Below are 12,413 nucleotides of genomic sequence, written 5' to 3'. Positions count from 1 at the left end.
CATAAAAGTCTGTTTCCACGCACACCTGCAATGTTAAGTCACTTCTGTGGGGAATTCAGGTCCTTTTCAGATGAGAAAAAAAAAAACGTTCAGTAGCAATGAGCCAAAGACAAAATCTTCCACTATTTACATTAACACATCAAGTGGAACGGTTCATATGCCATTTATAAGAACTTCCCCTCCCAGAAATAAAAGCTGCACTCAGTCCACAACCAGAGACTTCACAGCACATAAAATTTTAGTGAATAAATTTCCCAAATCAGGTGTTTTAAGGAAGCCATGGAAGGCCATCTATTTTCTTAACTATTTTGGCAAGGATACCAATTCCATATACAAAAAAAAAAGGGGGGGGGGGAAGTCCAGGAATAATTATTCAGATTCCAATAGCTGGAATTTGATAGATTTTACAAAGGAAACAAATGTCTTTAATATAATTCTCTGCAACTCAGAGCCAACATCAGCTGCTAATAACGGCACTTCTAACTGCCAGTTCATCTTCAAAACACACAGAAGCAATGTGAGCTGAGATTTACTTTTTTATTTTTACTTTCTGAGTTGATATGTATTAAAAAAAAAATTCTCCTGGTTCTCTTTCTCTTCAGCCTTCACTTACATTTATGGTAACGGCTATGATGATAATAAGAGAAATCAAAGCTGGAAATACAGCTCGCTCCTGAGATCAAATACCAACCTGTCCACTAAACACATCTTCAGAGGTCATGCTTCTTAGGTTTATCTAAGACTATTTGCATTTGATGAATTAACTTTTAAAAACAAGCCCTAATGATTTCTTGCCAACTTCAGCTTTTCCTTCCCGTTGGCTAGGAATAAAATGCCAACCATGATGACTTTGGGTAGTTGACCTTCATAGCCTGAGGCACAGAAGATTCTTCTCTAATGGCCTTCTCCATGAGCTTTTATTTGCATCCCTCAGCTTCACGGTCAACAAAGACGAAACGGAAAAAGCCTTCCCCCTCCCCCGTCCCTGTGTGGCACGGACACGCTTGCCAAATACGCCCCAGGAACTTCCAAAGGAGCCTTACCACGTCCACGGGAGACTGCCCACTGCACGTGTTACAGGCATAACTGTCCCGGCCCCAGTGAGACATCACACACAAGCCACACGACAGTGTCCGCCACAGAGGTCTGCTCCTCCCCGACGCTGAAGGCTCAACACCCCTTGGGGAGCCCCTCTTTCAGACGCCTCGGGAGCACCCACCAACCTTGAACAACGCACTGAACCCGTCACTTCTAAATCCGCGGTCAAACGTGGAGGAAGAGTGTGAATTACACCCGGTACATAGCACTCCCAAGCGCGCTGCTTTTAAGATGTGTGCGTGCGTGTGCGTGATGTTGGAGGGCACTTCATATTTTGGCCAAAAAAGGGTGAACTTTCCTTTCAATTAGAAGCCACTTTCCGTTTTCAGGAAATGTTTCAGGCAAAGAACATTTAGATGAGTGATACCTACGAGGCCACTTAGGGAAAATGAATACATGCAGGGGACGTGCAGAACTGGCAAGGTGGCGGACGATTTGGGCCAGTGTAGACAGCTGAACTAACTAGCACAGGTGTAGACAGCCGATCTGGGTAATGTGGCTCAAGCCCCAGTGTTTCCTGTAACTTTTATTTGGGTCAAGTTATTAAAGCCATCTCTTCATTTCCTCCCGGCGGCTGTGCCCGTGTGTGCCAAACGGGCGGGCCGGCTTCCTCTCAGGACTCCCGGGTGGCTCGGGACTCAACCTTGTTGCCTCACCTCCAAAGACACGGGGAGGTGCAGCTGGGCAACAGGTGGAACAGGTGCCACGTGCGGGCGTGGCCAGGTAAAACCACCCCTGGGCACAGGAAGTGCGAGGGCACAGCCTCCGGCATCCTCCCGGGTAACCCCAGGCAAGGGGCAAGGGGGTGGCGTTAAAACAGAAGCTGGAAGAATCCGGATGTGGCTTCTGTGTCAATTCGGGGGTCAGCCATGTTCTGCCGAAGGTCAGACAGTAAATACTTTCAGCTTTGCGGATCACGCGGTCTTGGTCGCCGCCACTCAGCTCTGCCGTCAGGACACAAAAGCAGCCACACACGGTGTGGAAACCAGGAAGAAAGCAAAACTTTCTTTATGGACAACGAGATCTAATTTACCACGGGTTAGGAAACATTCTTCTTCTTTTGATTGTTTTCAACCGCTGCATATTGTGAAGACCATTTTCTTAGCTCATGGCGGTCTAGAAACAGGTGGCGGGCCGGACCGGGCCCACGGCAGAGGCTGGCTGCCCCCCGCACGGACTGATGTGTGGGCAGGCATCCACCAAAATCCAGCCAAGGAGGAAGCAAGAGCGGCTCCCCGGCCGAGATGAAACCTACCTTGATATGAGCTGCTGGGTCCGGGACAGTCTGAACCATGTCCTTCAGTCGACCAGCTCGTTCACCATCCACTCAGAACCTGAGGCAGCTGGGTGACAAAAAGGGACAGTGGTCAATAACCACGTTTCCACGCTTTGCTTTCCGTTAGGACCGAACGCCACACACTACGGTAAAAGAATCACAGCTTTTGAACGTGTTTGCCCCAGCAAGCACCTTGCTAGGGCAGGAAGCGCCCTAATGAAGCTCCTGGAAAATCCAGTTCTCTCCTGCCGGGTATGTCACTGCCTTTGAGGGCCAGTGAGACAGTGGTCTGACAAGCCCAAACAAACCCACGTCACAGGCAGCCCACACACATCATGGTACACGGGCAGCGTCGGTGAGGGATCGTTTAAAGGAAGAAATGAGGGGCGCCTGGGGGGCTCAGTGGGCTAAGCATCTGATTTCAGCTCAGGTCACGATCTCAGGGTTCGTGGGTTCGAGCCCCGCGTCGGGCTCTGTGCCGACAGCTCAGAGCTTAGAGCCTGCTTGGGATTCTGTGTCTCCCTCTCTCTCTGCTCCTCCCCTGCTCACGCTCTGTCTCTCTCAAAAATAAACATAAAAAAAAAAAAACTAATACCACCTAAACATCTTTACAAGTTCACAGTTAAGCTCTTCATGAAAAGCACAGCTATCACTCATTGAATGCCTAAGCAGCAGCCCTTGGACCAAGGGCTCCACAGGAATTTTCTCATTTTATCCTAACCACCGTCTGAGAGTCAGCATCCCCACTGTCCAGTCGGGGACATGGAGACCCAGGAAGGGTCACCGATTTGTTCGGGATCACCTGCTTAATAAGCAACGGAGCCAGGATTCAAGTCGCACTGGCCTGACTCTGAGACCGCTAAGACATTTCAGTTTGACAAGATGAACTGGTTAAGCCCTATACGAGGAAGGTATGTTAATTCATTTTAGAATTTAATTTAAATTTAAATGAGTTAAATTTAAAGGTGTCCATACTCTAAGGATAAAGACCTCATCCAATGTATTCCTTTATTCAGATGATAAACCGGCCTGTTCTGGTTCCTGTCCGTCTGTCCCTTCCCATCCCCAGAGCCACCCTCCGTGGCCCCCTTCCCTGCCCCGTGCCCCCAGGGCTGACCCCCACAGGCTGCCTCGGTAGGGCTCCCTTGCCCTCTGGCCCCCAACATGTTTGGTCCCTGTGACACCATCTGGAGACGGTGCAGGGGCAGGAGGAGAGGGGGGTGGGGTGTTCTTCCGCACACTTCCCACCACCCGTTCGACACCCCCTCCTATTTGGCTACCGTTCTGGTCATAACTGACCCTGTGGTCACCTCTCTTGTCCCGGGGACCCTCCCCCTGGGCTGCAGGAACCACGCCCCGCCCCGCCTTTGGTTCTCTGTACATCTTAGCCATATGTCTCCTCTGGCACTGAAAACCCCTCTTTCAATTTATATCTTTAGGTGCCATCACCATTTTCTTTCAACTACCACTTTTTCGTTGTCTTCTGTGCAAAGCTGGCCTAGGGCTCTTAGCAGTAGTAAACTGCCGCATGAAAATAAACAGTTCAATTCCAGGACGACAGCCACGAGAGCTGTCTCTTGAGTTTGCTGTCGACCACATTCTTCCAGGGGTACGCAAAGGCGCTCCCTGGAGCCCTAACTACGTCTGTGTTCTGCTTTCTCACCCTCTCAAGGCACAAACACATCCACTCCCAACAAAGATGGGCTTCTCATGGGAAGCCTTCGCCTCCAGGTCTGCGTGCTTGGGGCCTGTCTCCCAAAAGGGCTTCATGGAGTCCTCCCCGAATCAGGGAGAGCGTGGCTGAACGAGGAGATGACAAACGTGGACCCCTGCTCCTCTGACGCGAGAACCTTCGCCTCCCCCAAGGCGGTCTCCTCAGGAGAGCAGAGATCCCCCCAGGAAACAACACTCTGCTCCCAAAGCCATTCGGCCTGAGAGAGGCCCATCCTCGAGCCTTCCTGACAAAAGGAAGGCTCCCCGCTGCACGACCCCACGCTCAGGAGCAAACCGTTCTTCCTACATGTTCTGGCATCCCCCTGGGGCAGCTCACCCCTCCCAATTCTGCCTCTCTCTGCACACATATCCTGCCGCTTATAACAAGTTAAAGTTCATCCCTTCCCACCAAATCGGTGGAAGGAACGTTCCACTGGAAGTCTGGAGCCCAAGCCTTCGTAGATCCAGAAGATTCCTCTTCCTGACTCTGGGAACCCAGTTCCCGTACTTCGAGCCGCACGGCAACGTGGCCAAGGCCCAAGGCTGGTGCCTAGCTGACAGCCAGCACCTTATGCCAGACCCGTAAGGCGGCCACCCTGGACACTCTAGAACATCATCTCTCACGTGGCCACAGCCCCTGCTGAGATCAGGAAAACAGAACTATCAGCTGAGTCCAGGCACCCACAGAACCATGAGAAATAATAAATCAGTTGTTGTTTTAAGCTACGAGGTCCGGGGACAGTTTATCACAGATGGAGAACCCAAACACCCGGTAAGTGTTCTAGATACCTAGAGAAGGCAGAGACTAAGTAGCTCATGGCGTACTCTCACCCCACGGTGACCTACAGTGATGGTTCCAGTTCCCCTCCCCTCCTTGTGTCTACACCTCCTGCCATATGACTTTGTGGTTTGCACACCTAAGAGGTCGTTTGTTTCCCCAACCTTTGTTTGGGAGCTGTCCACACGACTTGCTGCAGTCACCAGAATGCACCAGAAGGGCAGTGTGCCAGTTCCTGGATAAAGCCCCAAGAGACATGAATTGTTTCCACTTGCAAATTCCCACCACCACAGGAACGTGCCAGGCTAGAACGCTGGAGGAACAGAGGCATGTGGTGCAAGGCCAAGCCATCCCATATCCCCAGCCAAGAATATTCTAGATCATCTGATAAGACAACCAAACCCTAGGCACAGGAGGGACACCTCAAGACCAAAACTGGCCAACCAAGGCCAACCTGAATGGCCAACCCACAGGCTTGTGAGCTAAATAAATTCTTCTTGTTTCAAACCACTGAGATTTAGGGTGGCTGTTACGCAGCATTTTTGTAGCAGTAAATTACTAATACACACAATATGCCTTGGATAACCAGGCTATCAAGATCCCCCTTAAAACTTTTCCAGTTAGGGGCGCCTGGGTGGCTCAGTGGGTGAAGCATCTGGCTCTTGGTTTCAGCTCAGGTCAAGATCTCACGGTTCATGGGTTCAAGTTCCATATCAGGCTCCGCACTGACAGTGTGGAGCCTGCTTGGGATTCTCTCTGTCCCTCTCTCTCTGCCCCTCCCCTGCTCATTCTTTCTCTCTCTCTCTCTCTCTCTCAAAATAAATAAACTTAAATATTTTTTAACTTTTCTAGCTACAGAGATCAAAGAACTCAAACAGTGATTTCAAAGGAAAGAAACTTCTCCCAACACACAACTGCACCATTTCCATCCAGCTAAGAGACAGGACCTCAAACCCCCGTCCTCCCCTCAAAATGAGTTTGGAAACTGAAGAGTAACCAAGATACCACTACCCGAAGGGCCTGTGAGCTTTGCAGAGCCCTTCCTGGAGCAGCCGAATTTCCACTTCACAGGATGGGACCCTGCCAACTCTCTGGGGATTCCTGATACAACGAAATGGAATCAACGTTCCGGATGCCCGAGACCACAGAAATGTCACAGAAGTTACAGCTGCCATTCAGTGTGTGACCAACCGAGAGATAAACTTAAGGAACAACTGTTTGTGTCTCCTGTCTTTTATGGGGAAGCTGTGGGTACTTTCAGAGAGGAAATGGCAGGGAAGGGGGTGTATATATTCCTGATGCATCACCACCGCACCCCTCAAGGGATGGGAACAGGAAAATAATCCATATAGATATCAAGAGGTGCCCAATGAAGGTCAAGGACAACACCCAGAGGAAGGAGAGAGTTGACACATGAGGGGAGCCAAGGAGGTGCCACCAAGGAGCCTTGAGGCATGTGGGCTGGCCGGAAGGCGGGAAGGTGGGGAACAAAAAGTCCCCCCTGCTCCCCATACATGAGGGAACCAAGGCATATGACCTTAACCTCCAACCACCACCAGGATCACCATCGTCGGAGGGATTTATTAAACATTCACAGAGCAAATGGCGCCCCACCTTGCAAACCAGATCAGCTCAAAAGCAAAACACCTCGAGACCAAGAGGATAAAAGTTCTACCACTTAGCAAGCTACCTCCTCCCACAGAGGTCCTTGACTGGTTCTGCATCCATTCAGATGCTTATTCTTTTCTGCTCTTTGGGAGGAATTTTGTGGATTTTTTTAAAGAGTGCTTCTAAATTTCTTTCTGTGATGCTAAGGATTAATTTTTCCAGACTTTAGTTGTTGATGAATGACGTTTGGTTATGTATCATTGTGGGAAGGCTTTCATTTTCCATTTTACCTGGCTTTGAACCCTTGCAGAGCTTGGATCCATGCTGTCTAAAAACCCCTCCTTTAATATTTGTTCCCTGCGATAAATTCATTTGGTAACGTGTCTGTTTATGACTTTGTGTTTCATGATCCAGCATTATTTCATCATTGGGTATATTAAAAAATAAAATGTACTGATACCCAACAGAATTCTACTTGTCACTGTTCTTCATCCTTTTTTCAAAAATACCGATGTCGGGGCGCCTGGGAGGCTCAGTCATTTGAGCCTCTGACTTCGGCTCAGATCATGATCTCACGGTTCGTGAGTTCGAGCCCCGCATCGGGTTCCCTGCCGTCAGCACAGGGCTGACTTTCCATCCTCTGTCCTCCCCCCCTGCCCTCCCCCGCTCGCACATGCTCTCTCTCAAAATAAATAAACATTTCAAAAAATTAGTAAGATTTTTAAAAATAAAAATACCAATGTCCTACAAAACAGAAGCAAATATTTGATTTGGGTTACTTTACTATAAGTGTATAAAGCGTGGATGGACACACAGTACCACAAGTAAAATACGAATTTCATAATGCGGGAGGCAAGGGTGCAAAATGGTCCAGAGAAGACAGGGATATTTGCAGGGTTGGGCAAGAGCACACATGGAGGTGACCTACCTGTCCTTCCCAACCCCATTCTGTCCATATGCAAGGGGCCCTCCCACAGTCATGTGGACACCCCAGTCCACACTGCCATGCCCCACCGAACAGCTGCCCTGATGGCCATGCTTCAAGCCTAGGGAAACACACAGAATCTACCAAACGAGACAGACTGCAGGAAAGAAGCCTGGGCAGGCCCTAGGGATGCTCAAGCCAGTCTGGGCAGGAGCTGTGGGTTTCCAGGCACCGCAGGTGTGGTGCAGAATGGGGGACGGGTGCAGCTGGGGAGACAAGAGGGTCCTCGAATGCATGGAGGAGGGAGGGTGCTCTTCTCAGAAACCTGAAAAAGGCCACTTCACCCTGTAGGGCCTATAGCTACTCGTCTGTAAAATGGAGATAACATGACTGTGGTATAATAGAAGAGATATTTCCGGGCGCCTGGGTGGCTCAGCCGGTTAAGCGTCTGACTCTTGATTTTGGCTCAGGTCACGATCTCACGGTGTGTGAGTTTGAACCCCAAGTCAGGCTCTGCACTGACCGTGTGGAGCCTGCTTGGGATTCTCTCTCTCCCTCTCTCTCTGCCCCTCCCCTGCTCTCTCTCTCTCTCAAAATAAACAAACTTGAAAAAAAAAATAGAAAAGATATTTGGTCTTTTCCCCCGTTCCTGGCACAGAGCTCTTAAAACTATTGGCTCTTCCTGAGTGGGAAGAACGATAGAAGCATCTCTTCTAACGATGTGACCTTTGAGGGACCCCTAGAGAGCGTCACGGAGGTCCCAGGAAGACCACGCCTTGATGAGAAGCCTGGGGCTTTTGGTCCCACCACCATCTTCTGGGGAAGGGAGAAGGGCTGGGGATTGAGTTAATAATTGATATGCCTTGGGACGCCTGGGTGGCTCAGCTGGTGAAGCATCCGACTTCGGCTCAGGTCATGATCTCATGGTTTGTGAGTTTGAGCCCCGTGTCGGGCTCTGGGCTGACAGCTCGGAGCCTGGAGCCCGCTTCAGATTCTGAGTCTCCCTCTCTCTCTGCCCCTCCCCCACTCACGCTCTGTCTCTCTCTCTCTCTCTCTCTCTCTCTCAAAAACAAACATGAAAAGAATTTTAAATAATTCATATGCCTTTGTGATGAAAACTTAAAATATATATATATACCCAAATGACAGGAGTCAGAGCCAAGAGGGTGATACATTCCAACTCCATGGGGACAGAAGCACCCGTTCTCAGGACCCTTCTAGATCTCACCATGTTCACCTGTATCCTTTATAATAGACTGTAAGAGTGAGTGCAGCATTCTCCTGAGTTCTGTGTCCTTGTAGCAAATTACTGAATCACGGAAGGGGATGTGGGAACCCCGGGTCTGTAGGCAAGTTGGACAGAAATGTGGGCAATCTGGGGAGGGACCTGCTACCTTGAATTGGCATCTGAAGTAGATGGAGGAGGTCAGTCTTGCGGGACGGAGCCCTTCATGTGTGGGGCGGGACACTAACCCCAGGGAGTGTCAGAACCGAATTAAATTGCAGGATACCCGGCTGGGGTCGGAGAGTGGGAAAATTCGTTGATGGCGTTGAAAAAGACACTACACACCTGATGTCAGGAGCGGGGAGAAGAGACTCCTCAGTTTTCTACCTCCAAACTGATGGTCAGCGGTTCACACAGCTGTGAATACTGGGTTTGGCCAGGGTCTGTTCCCAACTGGTTAGTACCTGAGTGGGGACCACTCTTGGGCTCTCCCTCCGCGGCCAACTCCACCAGGCTTTTGTGAAATTACATTAAATCACACCCAAGAAACCTCTTGTGGTGCTAGGTACACAATAAGCACTTAGGAAGTGGTAACTATGATTGAGAGAGCAAAGATTTGGTACTGTGCAAAATGCTGCAGCTTTGAGAGAAATAATTCTCTATAAACAAATTCATAAGGGACCTTTGTCAATTGACTGGAAACATCCTTGACTTAAAACCTGAATGTTGGGGGCGCCTGGGTGGCTCAGCTGGTTAAACATCTGACTCTTGATTTTGGCTCAGGTCCTGATTTCACAGTTCATGGGTTCGAGCCCTGCATCAGGCTCCTTGCTGACAGTTCAGAGCCTGGAGCCTGCTTCAGATTCTGTCTGTCCCTCCCCTGCTCGCTCTCGCTCTTTCTCAAAAATAAATAAACATTTAAAAAAATAGAAAAAAAAAAAAAGGGCACCTGGGTGGCTCAGTCGGTTAAGAGGCCAACTTTCGCTCAGGTCATGATCTCACAAATCATGAGTTCAAGCTCTGCATCGGGCTCTGTGCTGACAGCTCAGAGCCTGGAGCCTGTTTCAGATTCTATGTCTCCCTCTCTCTTTCTCTGCCTCTCCCCTGCTTGCACTTTGTCTCTCTCTCTCTCTCTCAATCAAATAAACATTAGTAAAAAATTTAAAAAAAAAAGAAGTTATTGAGTTAAAGTGAGGTCACAGGGTAGGCCCTAAGCCAATCCAACTGGTGTCCTTACTCATCTAGAGGGCAGAAGATATGAACACCCAGGGAGAAGATGGCCATCACACGCCAAGGAGAGAGGCCTGGGGCAGACTCTCCCCCGCGGCCTCGGAAGGAACGAACTCTGCCCACACCTTGACCTCGGCATCCAGCCTCCAGAGCTGGCGATCTGTTTGTGCTGTCTGAGCCCCCCAGTCTGCAGTGATTTCTCCCAGCTGCTGGGGAAAACGAATACACCTTTACTGAGGGACTTTGTCCAATATTTCAACTGATGAAGATTAGGAGGCCTGATTTAGGGAAGGGTAAGCGGGGAGGGTGTGCCTCAGGAATCATATCCGATTTATTTTCCACTCTTTTCTACCAGACTACCACCTCGGCTCAAGGAGCATCCCAGGCACTGTGTATTACCGTCCCATCTACTAACCACTCCTGGCTTCATTTTGGCAAAAAAGAGATTTTTTAAGTTCCGTGGCCCAAATGAGTGTTAATGTAGGCCCCACCATAACCTCTTCCAAACCCTGGAATGCTTTTCTGAGGGAAGCCTGATGGTTCTCCGCAGCCAAAGGACACATTTTGTAGATAAAGTGCTCAAATCCCCCACCTTTCCCTGTGTCTGCCTCTTGAGATGAGGCTTCCATTGAATACAAGTCAAATAACTATAAAATAGCCACAGAGCAAATTTGGTGATAGGACAGGAAAACGTATATATCATAAAGCATAAGTATCTGTAGTCACTGCCCTTGGCCTCCGGCTCTTCTGGAAGGAGCAGACAAGAACAGAAGGAAGTGGAGAAAAGGGCGATGACAAGGTCAATACTTGCGAAGCAGGGACATAACCAACCATCCCGTGTCAGGGGCGGGGGCCAGCAGACCATGCCGGGCCAGGAGCATCTTACTCGGGGGAAGAATCAGTGGAACCAACACAATCCCTCAACGTACATCAAACAATCCAAAGAAGGGTCTTCGGTTTTTGGTTTTAATTTGTCTTCATCATGATAAATGGGCTCTTTAATCGTCATCCTCCATTTCACCCACCTCCCCACCAAGGGAAGGTCTCGGGAGGTTTTGGAGCACAAAGATCAAATATTCAAGATACCAAATATTTATAGATTCTTATTTAAAAAAAAAAAATTCTTGCCTAGGAGAGGTAGGGTTATCCGGGATTTTGTTTTACCTTTAATTGCCCTTGGAGCCACCATCTTTTTTCTCTGTGAGTCATTTGTCTTGCTTTTGGCCAACACTGCTTTTCTTGGGTCTTCAAAGATCGTGGAACACCTGAAAAAGAAGTTAAATATATTAAACCTTGGGGTTTTCCCCCCAAATGTTAATACCAAGGATCAAACGTGTGCTTAGAGGCCAAACCTATTTCTTAAATATTATTTTAAAATATCCTAAAAAGAGGGGCACCTGGGTGGCTCGGTCGGTTGAGCACCCAACTCTTGATTTTGGCTCAGGTCACGATCCCAGGGTCATGGGACTGACCCCAAGTGATGCTCTGCGCTGTGCGTGGAGTCTGCTTAAGATTTTCTCTCTCTCTCCCTCTTCCCTTCTCCCCTGCTCATACTCTCTCTCCCCGTCTAAAAAAAAAAAAAAAATCCTAAAAGGAGAATGAATTTAAAATCCTCCCCTTAAAAAAAGGCAGGGGGGAGAGGGGTGACAACATCTCCCCAGGAAAGCTCAGCATTAAGAAACAAAAATTAGGAGTGAAATAAAAGCCAAGCCTGAACTGGCATAGTAAAGCACACATACACTTTTGCAAAGAAAACATTTTGAACATGTTTTCCTTCCTTTGCAGACCCCAGCTTTAGTAATAATGGTTTCTCCATCCTTGAGCCCTTTTGTCTGCTCAAACAAAGAGTAACAAAGTTTATTAAACATCCTGGGAACTGTAATTAAGCCATCATTTTAGTTCCAGGAAAGAAACAATCCTTTTAATTTGTAGATGCTTAGGAGGATCCATGTTTTTTAGAAACATTAGACACACTACCAAACTGAAATAAGGGAGAGAAGGGGAGGGGGGGAGTCTTCCTTAGAATACGCCTGTTGCCACAGCTCTAAAATCCAATCTCTTTTTTTGGCGATACAGGAATTTCAGGGCTCATGCAACTTTCCAAGTAAAATATCCAATCCCAAAATGTTACATTTAACGGAATCCTCACAACATGACAAATTGCAAATGGCAACTGTTTCAGTTGAAAATATTTTCAAACTAGAAAATGTCTTAAGTGTTGCATCAAAATCAATATTTGCAAGGGGCGATAGTATTTATAAATGTTTCCACCGTCCCGCTGACTCTCCCACTCTGCTCGGGGCGCCAGCCAAGTCCACCTAAAGTCTCTGGGCCTGGGCTCTGGGACAGTTCGTCTGGCTGCCCCAGTCGCCACAACGTGTCTGCTGTGATATGGGAAAATGTAAATTCTCGGGAAAATATTAGAATCCAAAACCACATGCGTAACGTGATTCCAATATTGTAAAAAGACCAACACGAGCTGGATGAAAGACAAAAGGGAAGGCAGAAAGGGAAGGGGGCGGCTCTAAGGAAGGGTACGGAGTCGCTCACAGAAGCGGCT

The 12,413-nt window shown here is 48.6% G+C and overlaps 1 protein-coding gene across 5 annotated transcripts in view; it reads right to left on the bottom strand.

Annotated features, from left to right (window-relative positions):
- ERG (ETS transcription factor ERG) overlaps positions 1–12,413 on the bottom strand; it is a 265,893-nt gene that overhangs the window by 181,679 nt on the left and 71,801 nt on the right. For all 5 annotated transcript variants that reach the window (XM_053220550.1, XM_027041609.2, XM_027041610.2 and 2 more), the window contains 2 exons: positions 11,018–11,118; positions 2,354–2,441 (listed from right to left, as the gene is read on the bottom strand). In XM_053220550.1, the coding sequence (XP_053076525.1) occupies positions 2,354–2,392 (39 nt within the window). In that variant the 5' untranslated portion in view covers positions 2,393–2,441; positions 11,018–11,118. The remainder of the gene's footprint in view (positions 1–2,353; positions 2,442–11,017; positions 11,119–12,413) is intronic.

The sequence above is a fragment of the Acinonyx jubatus genome, chromosome C2 (genome assembly GCF_027475565.1).
Source record: "Acinonyx jubatus isolate Ajub_Pintada_27869175 chromosome C2, VMU_Ajub_asm_v1.0, whole genome shotgun sequence".
Lineage (NCBI taxonomy): Eukaryota > Metazoa > Chordata > Mammalia > Carnivora > Felidae > Acinonyx > Acinonyx jubatus.
This window is presented reverse-complemented; position numbering and strand designations above follow the sequence as displayed.